Source organism: Neoarius graeffei, chromosome 9 (genome assembly GCF_027579695.1).
Source record: "Neoarius graeffei isolate fNeoGra1 chromosome 9, fNeoGra1.pri, whole genome shotgun sequence".
Taxonomy (NCBI): Eukaryota; Metazoa; Chordata; class Actinopteri; order Siluriformes; family Ariidae; genus Neoarius; species Neoarius graeffei.
Genome location: NC_083577.1, coordinates 63,816,394 through 63,829,683, shown reverse-complemented (window position 1 = coordinate 63,829,683; position 13,290 = coordinate 63,816,394). Strand labels below are relative to the sequence as shown.

At 43.3% G+C, this 13,290-nt stretch overlaps 1 protein-coding gene across 1 annotated transcript in view; it reads right to left on the bottom strand.

Moving 5' to 3' along the window:
* The window catches only part of scn1laa (sodium channel, voltage-gated, type I-like, alpha), a 111,252-nt gene that overhangs the window by 18,810 nt on the left and 79,152 nt on the right, over positions 1-13,290 (bottom strand). The window contains exon 18 of the mRNA XM_060930080.1: positions 12,194-12,323. Within this exon, the coding sequence (XP_060786063.1) occupies positions 12,194-12,323 (130 nt within the window). The remainder of the gene's footprint in view (positions 1-12,193; positions 12,324-13,290) is intronic.

Genomic DNA, 13,290 nt, shown 5'->3' with positions numbered 1-13,290 from the left:
AAAATTTAATATATTCTAGACTCATGACACGTAAACTAAAATGTTTCAATAATTTTTCTATTTTAATTTTGATAATTATGGCCTACAGCAAAAAAAAGATTAAAAAAACGTATTTCATTTCGAGTTTTAGTAAAACAGTATAAACACCATGTGTCTCTTGGTCTAGTTCAGTACATGCAACCACAATCATGGGGAAGACTCCATGATTCCAAGACTCCAGAAATCCAGTATCTCAAATTATTAGAATATTTCATTTTGAGTTTGAGTAAAATAGTATAAAAATAATATATATCTCTTAGTCTAGTTCAATACACACAATCATGGGGAACACTGCTGGCTTGACAGTTGTCCAGAAGACAATCATCGACACCCTCCACAAGGAGGGTAAGCCACAGAAAGTCACTGATGAAAAGGCTGGCTGGAAAAGGTGCACAAGCAACAGGGATGACCACAGCCTTGAGAGGATTGTCAAGAAAAGACTATTCGAGAATTTGGGAGAGCTTCACAAGGAGTGGACTGAGGCTGGTGTCAGTGCATCAAGAGCCACCACACACAGATGTCTTCAGGAAAGGGGCTACAACTGTCGCATTCCTAATATCAAGCCACTTCTGAACCAGAGACAATGTCAGAAGCGTCTTACCTGGGCTAAGGAGAAAAAGAACTGGACTGTTGCTCAGTGGTCCAAAGTCCTCTTTTCAGATGAAGGTACATTTTGCATTTCATTTGGAAATCAAGGTCCTAGAGTCTGGAGGACGGGTGGAGAGGCACAGAATCCAAGGTGTTTGAAGTCCAGTGTGAAGTTTCCATAGTCTGTGATGATTTGGGGTGTCATGTCATCTGCTGGTGTTGGTCCACTCTGTTTTATCAAGTCCAAAGTCAATGCAGCCATCTACCAGGAGATATTACAGCACTTCATGCTTCCATCTGCTGACAAACTTTATGGAGATGCCAATTTCCTTTTCCAGCAGGACTTAGGACCTGCCCACAGTGCCAAAACTACTACCAAATGGTTTGCTGACCATGATATTACTGTGCTTGATTGGCCAGCCAACTTGCCTGACCTGAACCCCATAGAGAATCTGTGGAGTATTGTCAAGAGAAAGATGAGAAACACCCAACCCAAAAATATAGACGAGCTGAACGCCACTATCAAAGCAACCTGGACTTCAATAACACCTCAGCAGTGCCACAAGCTGATCACCTCCATGCCACGCCGCATTGATGCAGTAATGTGTGGTAAAGGAGCCCCAACCAAGTACTGAGTGTATAAATTAACATACTTTTCAAAAGTTGGACATTTCTGTATTATAAATCCTTTTTTGATTGATCTTAGAAAGTATTCTAATCATTTGAGATACTGGATTTCTGATTGTCATGAGCTATAAGCCATAATCATCAAAATTAAAAGAAAAAAGACTTGAAATATTTCACTTTACATGTAATGAATATAGAAGATATGAAAGTTTACCTTTTTTAATTAAATTACAAAAACAAACCTCTTTTTCACGATATTCCAATTTTTTGAGATGCACTAGTAAGTCCATTTTGCAGGTATACAAAATTATGGACTACAATCTGCCATTATTTTATCACTCCTCCTGTATGCCATACATCAATGGAAAGAGACCAGCATAAAACCACTGCTGATGCTGGTATCAGGTATCAGTCTGATACACTGCTCATTTGCCTGTAAAAAGTGCTCATATACCAGCATCCAATCCCATGTGATACTACTTGGCAAAATTCTAGTGTATGCTGTTGCAGTAATAAAGAGACAATATGCAATGACATATGGACAAATTTCACAATTAACAATGGCCATCAAAGCTGACTGCAAACTGTGCTCTATGACAATATCACCGGTGATCTCTTTAAGACAACACTGAAGCCCATCCTCCCCTAAAATTTCATGTGGCATGAAATTAAAATGTTTCTTTATTAAATGCAGAAATGTGTTTATATTATTCATCAGTCTTGGGGAAAATTCAATATTTTAGCAAATCAAATGATCAAATGTCTCACTAATATTGTGCTGTTCATTCATTTACTGCAAACTGTTTTCAGAAGACAGCGCAACCTACATGAAAATCCCCTTTAAAACTCCTATCGCTATATATCTATGCCAACCACCAGGTCACCCAACTGTCTTTAGACGTGCCCTCCATTGCTCTTTATCCAACATTAACGTTCTGAATTCTCCTCTACTGTCCATTCCAGTATCTTCCAGCAAATTAAACTCCTGGCACAGGTTAAAGTACACTTTGTTTTAATGGGAGTGAAGATTAATGCTCATTGGACAACAGACTTTTCATTGTCAGCAGCCATCGGATGAAGTCCATGATGAGCGCATGGGTTGCAACATTCAGGTCCGGTTCAAGCATTTCCTTCGATGGCTTACTAGCCCAATCCTAGAGCAGCAACGCGATGGCAAGTTGGACAGACATGGACTGTTGCCGATGGAGCTCCTGTAGTGACCCTTCTCCTGGCTCTTTTTGCATTGGCCTCATCGTTGAACCTTTTCTCTCCTACTTCAAGTGCTTCACTGCAAGCGGCCTTCCAGATACTACGTTCTGCCACAGGACACTCCCAGTCATCCACTGGAAGACTGATCACAAGTATGTCTCTTTTACAGATGTCTCGAAAACGTAGCTTTGGTCTTCCGACAGCCCTCGACCCGAGTTCCAGCTCTCCATACAGATCCTTGGGGATGCAACCATCCTCCATTCGCCAGACATGGCCCAGCCATCTCATCCTACATTGTCTGAGGAGGGTATACATTGAGGGGATGCCTGTTCTATCAAGTACTGCACTGTTGGGGACCTTGTCTGTCCACGAGATGGACAGAATGCAGCGTAAACACCTCATATGGAAGGAGTGCAAGTGTTTCTCCTGACAAGCATAGGTGGTCCAGGACTCGCTGCCATATAGCAGGGTACTCATGATGCAAGCACGATAGACAGCGACTTTGGTGGTAGTGGTAAGCTTCTTATTCTCCCACACCCAAGGGGAGAGCTTGGCCATGCTGGTTGCAGCCTTTCCAATTCTTTTACCGAGCTCAGCATCGAGAAAGACATGATTTTCATCTTCTTCAGACTGATGGTAAGGCTGAAGTTGTCACAGGCCTTGGAGAAGCAGTCAAGAAAGTTCTGAAGTTCTTTCTCACTGTGAGCAACAAGGGCAGCACCGTCGGCATAAAGCATGTCATGCAGTTGAACTTGGCGAACCTTGGTTTTTGCCCAGAGACGTGCTAGGTTGAAGAGCTTCCCATCCGATCTAGTTCACAGCAGAACGCCTTCATCAACTGACCCAAAAGTGTGTTTAAGAAGGACAGAGTAGAAAATGCCAAAGAGTGTTGGTGCTAGCATGCAGTCTTGTTTCACACTGCTCATGATGTTAAATGTGTCTGACCTGCGCCCATTAAATTGTACAGTGCCCTGCATTCCATTATGATAGGACCTGACAAACCTCAGGAGTTTTGGAGGGCAGCCAATTAAGGGCAGGATCTTAAAGAGACCATCTCTGCTGACTAAGTCAAATGCCTTAGTCAGATCAATGAATGCCATAAAGAGGGGCTGCTGTTGTTCCCGGCACTTCTCCTGGAGTTGTCTCAGTGAGAAGATCATATTTACTGTAGAGCACATGGAACGGAAGCTGCATTGAGATTCTGGATAGACCCTCTCTGCAAGCTTTTGGAGGCGATGTTTGAGTGTTTGGGCGCTGTGTGAGATGGCTGCCTCTCCAGTAGCTCTGTAGTTTTTAGCTCTTTTAACCTCTTTTTTCCACCTTTTTTTACTTTTTTGCTCTTCTTACAAAGACATAGTGTGTTTAACTATATAACATGGATATATTTAACTTTAACATGCAACCAGGAGCCAGTTTTCTCACTTATTCAAGAGAGGAGCTGCTGGCCCTGAAAACAATGGGACGAGCCAGGATACGACACCCCATCCCGGCGGAGCTGAGGAGGAAACCCAGGGGCTGCAAAGCTGGAGCTAAGCTAAAGGCTAGGCTAGCAGACAACTGGTGGCACTGCAAACCATCCATTCCCTCCGTTATCATGGGGAATGTGAACTCGCTGCCGAATAAAGTCAACGAGCTATCCGCTCTGAACAACCAGCGGATTTACTGGGAGAGCAGCTTATTTATCTTTATGGAGACATGGCTAACACACCTTGTACCAGATGCTAACATGGACCTGCAGGGATTCACTGCTGTGAGAGCCGACAGAGACACTAACACATGCAGGAAAAGCAAAGGTGGGGGACTCATCATTTATGTTAACAACCACTGGTGTAACCCGGGACATATCTCCGTAAAGACAGTTTTATGTTGCCTGGACTTGGAGCTGCTAGCCGTTAGCCTGCGGCCATATTATCTGCTGAGGGAGTTCAGTCACGTGATCACCATCCGTGTTTACATCCCTCCGAAGGCAGATGCAGCCGCTGCATGTGAGAGGATTCACTCTGTCACAGCAAGGCTGCAGACACAGCACCCTGAGGCATTTATCATCATTTCTGGGGACTTTAATCATGCTAATTTGGACTCTACTTTGGCTGCTTTTTACCAGGCTGTGGATTGTCCAACAAGGAACAACAGGACAATTGACTTGCTGTATGCTAATGTGAGGGATGCACACTGAGTCACACCCCTCCCCCCACTAGGGAAGTCTGACCACAACCTGGTTCTTTTACAGCTGAAGTACACCCCCCTGGTTCAAAGGCAGCCTGCAACAACTAGCTCCATCAGGAGGTGGTCCCCTGAAATGGAAGATGCCCTCAGAGACTGCTATTATATCACAGACTGGGATGTGCTGCTTAGCCCACACTGTGAGGACATAGAGGGGCTGACACACTGTCTGACAGATTACCTCAACTTCTGTGCAGACATGGTCTCCCCCGCTAAGACTGTACGGTGTTACCCTAATAACAAGCCATGGGTAACACAGGAAGTCAAAGCTGTCCTCAACAGGAAGAAGGCCGCCTTCAGGAGCAGGGATAGGGAGGCGATGAAAGCAGCACAGCAGGAGGTGAAATGCTGCATGAGGGAAGCTAAGGACAGCTACAGGAGAAAGGTGGAGCAGAAGCTGAAGGAGAACAGCATGAGGGAGGTCTGGGAAGGTGTGAAAACCATCACAGGCCACAATACAAAGACCAGAGTCATTGAGGGGACAGTGGAGAGGGCGAATGAGTTGAATGACTTCTTCAATCGGTTCAACCAGCCCACGTCCCCCCCCCACCCTCTCACTGCAGCCATCTCTCCTTCTTCCCTCAACACACCTTCCCCCAGTCATCACAGCAGCCCCCTCCTCCCCCACCTCAACACAGACTCCTCTATGCATTAGTGGTGGCGTACCTTGTGTCTGATTAGCCAAAGAAAAACTGATGATGTGATCATCAGTTCGGGCATTGAACCCGACCAACTGAACTGAATTACTGCAGACCAGGTCAGAGGTCAACTGAGGAAGCTTCACCCCAGGAAAGCAGCAGGCCTGGACAAGGTGTGTCCACGACTACTTAAGACCTGTGCTGCTGAACTGGGTGAACCACTCCAATGTATCTTCAACCTCAGCCTGCAGCTGGGGAGAGTGCCAACCCTCTGGAAGACATCATGTATTGTTCCAGTTCCCAAAAAGAATCGGCCCAGCGAGCTGAACAACTTCCGACCGGTGGCACTCACTTCACATCTGATGAAGACATTGGAGCGGCTCTTACTCAGCCTCCTCAGACCCCAGGTACAAAATGCCCAGGACTGTCTGCAGTTTGTGTACTGGGCAGGTGTTGGTGTGGAAGACGGCATATCTACCTGCTACACCGAGCCCACTCGCATCTGGATAAGGGAAATGGCACAGTGAGGATCCTCTTCTTGGACTTCTCGAGTGCCTTCAACGCCATCCAGCCCCTACTGCTTCAGGACAAACTGAACAGGATGCGAGTGGACCCCTGCCTGGTCACCTGGATCTCCAGCTACCTCACTGACAGGCCGCAGTACATCAGGCTGAAGGACATCACATCTGACACTGTAATTAGCAGCACCGGAGCACCCCAGGGCACGGTGCTGGCCCCTCTTCTTTTCACCCTGTACACCGCGAACTTCTGCTACAACTCAGAGCTGTGTCACATTCAGAAGTTTGCCGATGACACAGCCATCATTGGGTGTATCAGTGATGACAGAGAGGAGGAGTATAAGAGCCTGGTGAGGGACTTTGCTGTGTGGTGCAACAGGAACCATCTGCAGCTCAACACCTCGAAGACCAAGGAGCTGGTCATTGACTTTGGGAGGTCCAGACCAAGGTCACGACCAGTTCTGATTGAGGGAGTCGAGGTGGAGGCTGTGGATTCCTACAAGTACCTCGGGCTGTGGCTGGACAGCAAGCTGGACTGGACTTGCAACACCAAACACTTATACAGGAAGGGACAGAGCAGGCTATAATTCCTTAGGAGGCTGCAGTCCTTTAACATCTGCAGGAAATTCCTGTGGATGTTCTATCAGTCTGTGGTCGCCAGTGTTTTACACCGTGGTGTGCTGGGGGGGCAGCACATCCAAGATGGACACATCCAGGCTGGACAAACTGATCAGGCGGGCCGGCTCTGTGGTTGGCATGAAGCTGGACTCTCTGGTGACAGTGGCAGAGAAGAGGTCTATGGACAAACTATTGAACATCATGGACGATGCCAGTCACCCTCTGCACACTGTCATCAGCAACCAGCGGAGCCTGTTCAGTGACAGAATGCTCCTTCCCAAGTGCAGGATGAACAGACTCAAACTCCTTTGTCCCTCACGCCATCAGACTGTACAACTCCTCTCTGGGGGGGGAGGAGGGGTAACAGGAGGACAGAGGACGGGAAGGAGCAGTAGCCTAGCCTAACAATAAGCAATACCGGACAATGTGCAATATAATATGCAATATAAAGTGCAATATCTTTCCTGCTTCCCCCCCACACACACACACTTACCCTAACCCCACTTCTTCCCCCCTTCCTCTCTTCCCCATATCTTATTCTTTTATATTTATATATGTAAATACTTAATTTATTTTAATTTATCTAGAAGTTTTCTCTCTTTCATTTCTCTGTTTATCTGTAATGATGCTGCTGGACTCTTAATTTCCCTGAGGGAACCCTCCCAAAGGGATCAATAAAGTTTTATCTAATCTAATCTAATCTAATCTAATCTAATCTAATCTAATCTAATCTAATCTAATCTAATCTAATCTAATCTAATCTAATCTAATCTAATCTAATCTAATCTAATCTAATCTAATCTAATCTAATGAAAAGCGACTCAAGCAAACAGCTTTCCAGCAATGCTAGTAATGAGATGCCGCGGTAGTTATCACGGTTGCTGTGGTCACCTTTGTTCTTGTACAGGGTTGTGATGATGGAATCTTTCAACTCTTGGGGGATCGCTCCCTCCTCCCAGCACCTACAGAGCAACTGATGGAGAGCATTGAGCAGCCTGCTCCCGCCACATTTAAATACCTCAGCCAGAATGCCATCTAGTCCTGGAGCCTTGCCAGATGATACTTCGTTAATGGCCTTGGAGAGCTCTTCTTTGGTGGGGATGTCGTCCAACTAAAGCAGTGTTGGAAGCTTCTCAATCTGGCCTAAAGCATTAGCTGAAACAAGGTTTTCATGGCCATAGAGCTTGGATAAGTACTCCACCCAACTCTCCATCTGCTCGGATTTGTCGCTAATGATCTCCCCAGTGGATAACTTCAATGAAGCGCACTTTATCTGTGTAGACCCCATGGCCTTTTTGATGCCCTCGAACATCAAGTAGTTGTTAGCACAGGTCTTGCATTCTTCCTTTGCACGGCTCCTGGCCCTGCAAAGTGCTTCCAGAGTGCTTGGTGAAGGGTTTATCTGGTAGTTCTGCAGTGCATTTCTCTTTTCTTCGATCAAAGGTAAGAGAATAGCGATATTTGCGTCAAACCAGCCTTGACTTTTAGGTTTTTTCATGCTGAAAGCCTGTAATGCTGCAGAATGGGTTGTATCCCTGACATGTTCCCAGTGGCCTTTGATATCGAGCTCCTGACAATCCTTGGACAACAGACTTTTAATATGTAATTTTTGGCTCTACCAGTATGCACAGCTTCACTGGGACTGAGTTTATTGAAAAGTATGTTTTTCACTTTTCCCACTCAGACGTACAGCTTCTCCATATGATGATTAGGAGATCTCTCTAAAAGGCTGAACCTCACAACCATTTATCACTTAATAAGCAGTAATGAACATAACCAACATCTCAAACATACTGGTGCCAGTCAGACATGCAGTGATTGGAGCTGCACTAGTGGTTAATAACTAAATCCATAACAGTTTTATACAACCAGTATGGCAATTATCACTGTAATGTGTAAATATTGCAAAAAAAAATTCTATGTACAACCCCAATTCCAAAAAAATTGGGACGCTGTGTAAACTGTAAATAAAAACAGAATGTGATACTTTGCACATCATGGAAACCCTATATTTCATTGAAACTAGTACAAAGACAACATATCAAATGTTGAAACTGAGAAATTTTATTGTTTTTGAAAATATATGCTCATTTGATGTCAGCAATACGTTTCAAAAAGTTGGGACAGGGACATGTTTACCACTGTGTTGCATCACCTCTACTTTTAACAACACTGTTAATGTTTGGGAACTGAGGAGCCCAATTGCTGTAGTTTTGAAAAATAAATGTTGTTCCATTCTTGCCTGATATAAAATTTCAGTTGCCCAACTGTTCGGGGTCTCCTTTGTCATATTTTGCACTTCATAATGCACCAAATGTTTTAAATGGGAGACAGGTCTGGACTGCAGGCAGGCCAGTTTAGCACCCAGACTCTTTTACTACAGAGCCATGCAGTTTTAATATGTGTAGAAAGCTGTTTGGCATTGTCTTGCTGAAAGAAGGAAGGCCTTCCCTGAAAAAGATGCCATCTGGATGGCAGCATATTGCTCTGAAGCATGTATATATCATTCAGCATTAATGATGCCTTCTTAGATGTACAAGCTACCCACGTCATGTGCACTAATGCACCCACATACCATCACAGATACTGGCTTTTGAACTGTGCACTGATAAGCTGGATGGTCCCTCTCCTCTTTAGCCTGGAGGACATGGTGTCCATGATTTCTAAAAAGAATTTCTACTTTTGATTCATCAGACCTCGGGACAATTTTCCACTTCACCTTAGTCCATCGTAAAAGAGCTCGGGCCCAGAGAAGGTGGCGTTGTTTCTGAATATTGTTTATATCTGGTTTTAACTTGCATTTGTGGATGTAGTAATGAACTGTTTTCACAGACGATGGTTTTCTGAAGTGTTCCTGAGCCCATACAGTGATTTCCACTACAGACACATGTCTGCTTTTAATGCAGTGTCACCCGAGGACCTGAAGATCACAGACATCCAATATCAGTTTTAGCCTTGTTTCTTGCATACAGAGATTTCTCCAGATTCTCTGAATCTTTTAATGATATTATGTACCATAGATGACATGATCCCCAAATTCTTTGCAGTTTTACACTGAGGAACATTATTCTTAAATGGTTGCACTGTTTGCCCACACAGTCTTTCACAGAGTGGTCAACTCCTCCCCATCTTTACCTTTGAGAGACTCAGCCTCTCTGGGATGCTCTTATTATACCTAATTATATTACTGACCTGTTGCCAATTAACCAAATTAGGTGATTGTTTGGTTTTTTTCAGCATTACACAACTTTTTCATTTGTTTGTTGCCCTTGTCCAAACTTTTCTGAAACATGTTGCTGACATCAAATACAAACTGAGCATATATTTAAAAATAAATAAAAAATGTTCTCAGTTTCAACATTTGATATGTTGTCTTTGTACTATTTTCAATGAAATATAGGATTTCCATGATTTGCAAATGTTCATATTCTGTTTTTATTTATGTTTTATACAATGTCCCAACTTTTTTGGAATTGGGGTTGGATAAAGTCGTTTGATTATTTTCATTCATTTTTTCTTTATTTATGAATCTAAATATCTACCTTGCTCAGTGAATTTGAGCTAGTTATAGTTAGCAGCTTAGCTTGCGCACACTATGTTAAAAGTCACCAGCCACCACTGAAAAATATCAAAAGGGGATTCTACAGCATCTTGTTAAATACATGTAACCTGAAAAATCCTCTTAAGGTGTTTCATCTTTAATAGTCAGAGGCCACCCTGAACGTGCAGAGCAGTATCAGCAAGCATGGTCATTAAAAATGAGCATAAGGTGCCGTGAATTGTGCACGTATGAAAACATATTCTCAAATGTGGAACAGTGAGGTAAGCATGCAAAAAAATTGTGGTTATGTGACAGCACTTCATTTCTGCCATCACTGAGCACTGAGACACAGGCCCTTGCTTCCCACTCACTCACTAGCATCTGACTCGCATGCCCACATGCAATTCACTGCACCTTTCACTCATTTTTAATGAGCACCCTCACTGATAGTGCTCTGTGCAGTCAGATAGGCCTCCCTCACCCTCTCTATTAAACTGTTTAAACACCATGATAGCTTAATGTCTTAAGTAAGTAAGTAAGTAAGTAAGTCAACTTTATTATTAATAATGCCATATGTGCAGGACATACAGAGAACTGAAATTGCGTTTCCCTCTTATCTGCGGTGCAAGCAGTAATAAGCATGAAATATAAACTATAGGTAAAAGATAAGCTAAAGCTAAGAACTCAGCATTAGGAGTTCTTTACTAGCAGAAAACAGTAACAACCAACATAAACAGAGCTAAATAGGGTGTTGCTGATTGCTTAATACTATAACAGGTTCCTAATTTACTATCATATTATCAGTATCTACACTGACCAAAAATATGTACTCATACTCTGTCTGAAAAAATAAAATATCAATGCATCCCTAGAGTGGTGGATCATTCTAGTGACATTGACACAGTGTGTGTGTGTAGTGTTCAGAGTGTATGAAGTACAGCAGCAATCCTCGTGTTTTTTAAATACTCTTTGCTCCTACTTAACACTTTACAGCTTTACAGTTAGGTGTACTGTACAGATAGAGACTATAGCTAATTTTGTGTTACCTTAATTGTCCTCTAGGACTTGCGTGTCAGTTGCTGACCACAGGACTGCTGTTGGCTGAATATATTTGGTTGGTGACATGTACTTGATTTAAGTGTACCAGCACCACATACTCCACCAGTTCAGTGTCAGTGCTCTGCTGAGACTGATCCACCACCCAAACCATATCTGATCAGTATTATAGCCCTTCATCAATCAATAAATGGGATAGAAAGGGGCTTATAAATTGAACATAGCAACAGATGGACTATATGGTCAGTGAGTGTAGCTACAAGATAGATATACTTAATAAACTGGCAAGTTAGTTTTTACAGTACTGGGCAAAAGCCTTTTTTTTTAAGATAAATGGCTCATATTTCTTTTATACATCTGCAAATCTATGCAATCCAGTCAGCCAATCATATGGCAGTAATGCAACACATAAAACCATGCAGATACAGGTCAAAGTTTCAGTGAAGATTCACAATAAACAGTGACTTTAGCTGTGGCATGGGTGTTGGTGCCAAATGGCTGGTTTGAATATTTCAGAAACTGCTGATCTCCTGGAATATTCGCATACAACAGTCTCTAGAGTTTATACAGAATAGTCTTTAAAAAAACAATCAATTGAGCAGCTGTTCTGCTGCTGGAAACACCTTGTTGATGAGATAGGCCAGAGAAGAATGGCCAGACTGTTTCAAGCTGACAGGAAGGTTACGGTAACTCAAATAACTACTCTTTACAACTGTGGTGAGAAGAAAAGCATCTCAGGACACACATCAGATTGAACCTTGAGGCAGATGAGCTAGAACAGCATTAAACAAGATCATGTTCCACTCATGTCAGCCAAGATCAGCAAGATCTGAGGCTATAGTGAGAACAGGCTCATCAAAACTGGGCAGTTGAGGCTTGGAAAAAGACCAGGTGATGTTTTATCCATCTTCAAGTGTCCAGTATTGGCAAGACTATGCCCACTATAGTGTCAGATTTCTCTCTGAACACACTGAAGCTCTTGACCTGTATCTGAGTGAATTTATGCATTGCACTGCTGTCACATGATTGGATAATTGCATGAATGTAATAGTGTATAGGTGTTCATAATAAAATGAATGGTGAGTGTATAACTTTGGGTATTATTCCATAGTTTACCCCTGCAGTGATTCTCTCACCTTGTGGAAAACAGGCATCCGGATCATCCACAGGTAATTCAAGTTCAAAGTCAAGTGATTCTCTTCTCTCCTTCAGGGGTCGGAGGTCCACTGTGCTGACCTCTGAAGAGCTCATACTGTCTGACCGTTTCTGCAAGAGCAAAGCACACACAGCACATTTCCATGACAACATCTCAGATGGAGCCAATCGTCGTGGCATCACCAAGGAGATGACACACAGTGCCTCATAAGTCCACCCTCTGAGGCAAGTCATTGGCTAATGACTATCATGAGGCTAAGCTCAGCTCATGACTGTTTTTCACATTCCAAAGTGCATGCAAAAGGAATCAAATGTACCCACAGACTGTTTCAATACGCAAATGCAGCATAGAGTACCTTCTAACAGGTGTTCAATAATAGACCCCTTTGCATGTTTGTAAACAAACCGACCGTTGCCAGGATGCGCACGCAGCCTGGACCCAGAAACAATGGCACTGCCCATAGACCGGCATTATGAGCTGTCAGATTATGCTAAACAATTGTCGTTACAAGATTGAGAATGCTACATAAATAAGTTAACTCTAACAAGTGGACATCGCCTACCGGATCCGCATTTAATTAAAGAGTGGACGGACGATGTTAGTAAGTTCCCTGGTATACAATGGCCAGATATATACTCGTACCTTATTGACAAGACTTCAGTGTACACCCACGAAAAACTTCGTGCCTACAAGTCTTTAGACGCATAATGATTATGTTATGTGCGGGCATGTACAACTTGATTAACAATGGGACATTCATATTCATTTTGTTTTAATCAAATTATGCCAGTGATGTGATGGCAATGTGGCTTTAGCTACAACAGCAAATACCAACACTAAACAGCAATTTGCAGGAGGTAATGGCATGAAAGGAATGATAGTGTAAAGAGTGCAGCTAAGAGAAATCAGAGCTGCGTAAAAAGCGAGAGGCAGAGACCAGAAATGAAACTGAACGGGGCGGGAGCTAGGTTAGAGCAGTCAGCGTAAGTTGGCATTTAGAGTGAGGGCACACAATTTTGCCTTTCCATCCTTGCTTTAAAATTGTGATTTTCGGCATACACAAATAATGATGGCACA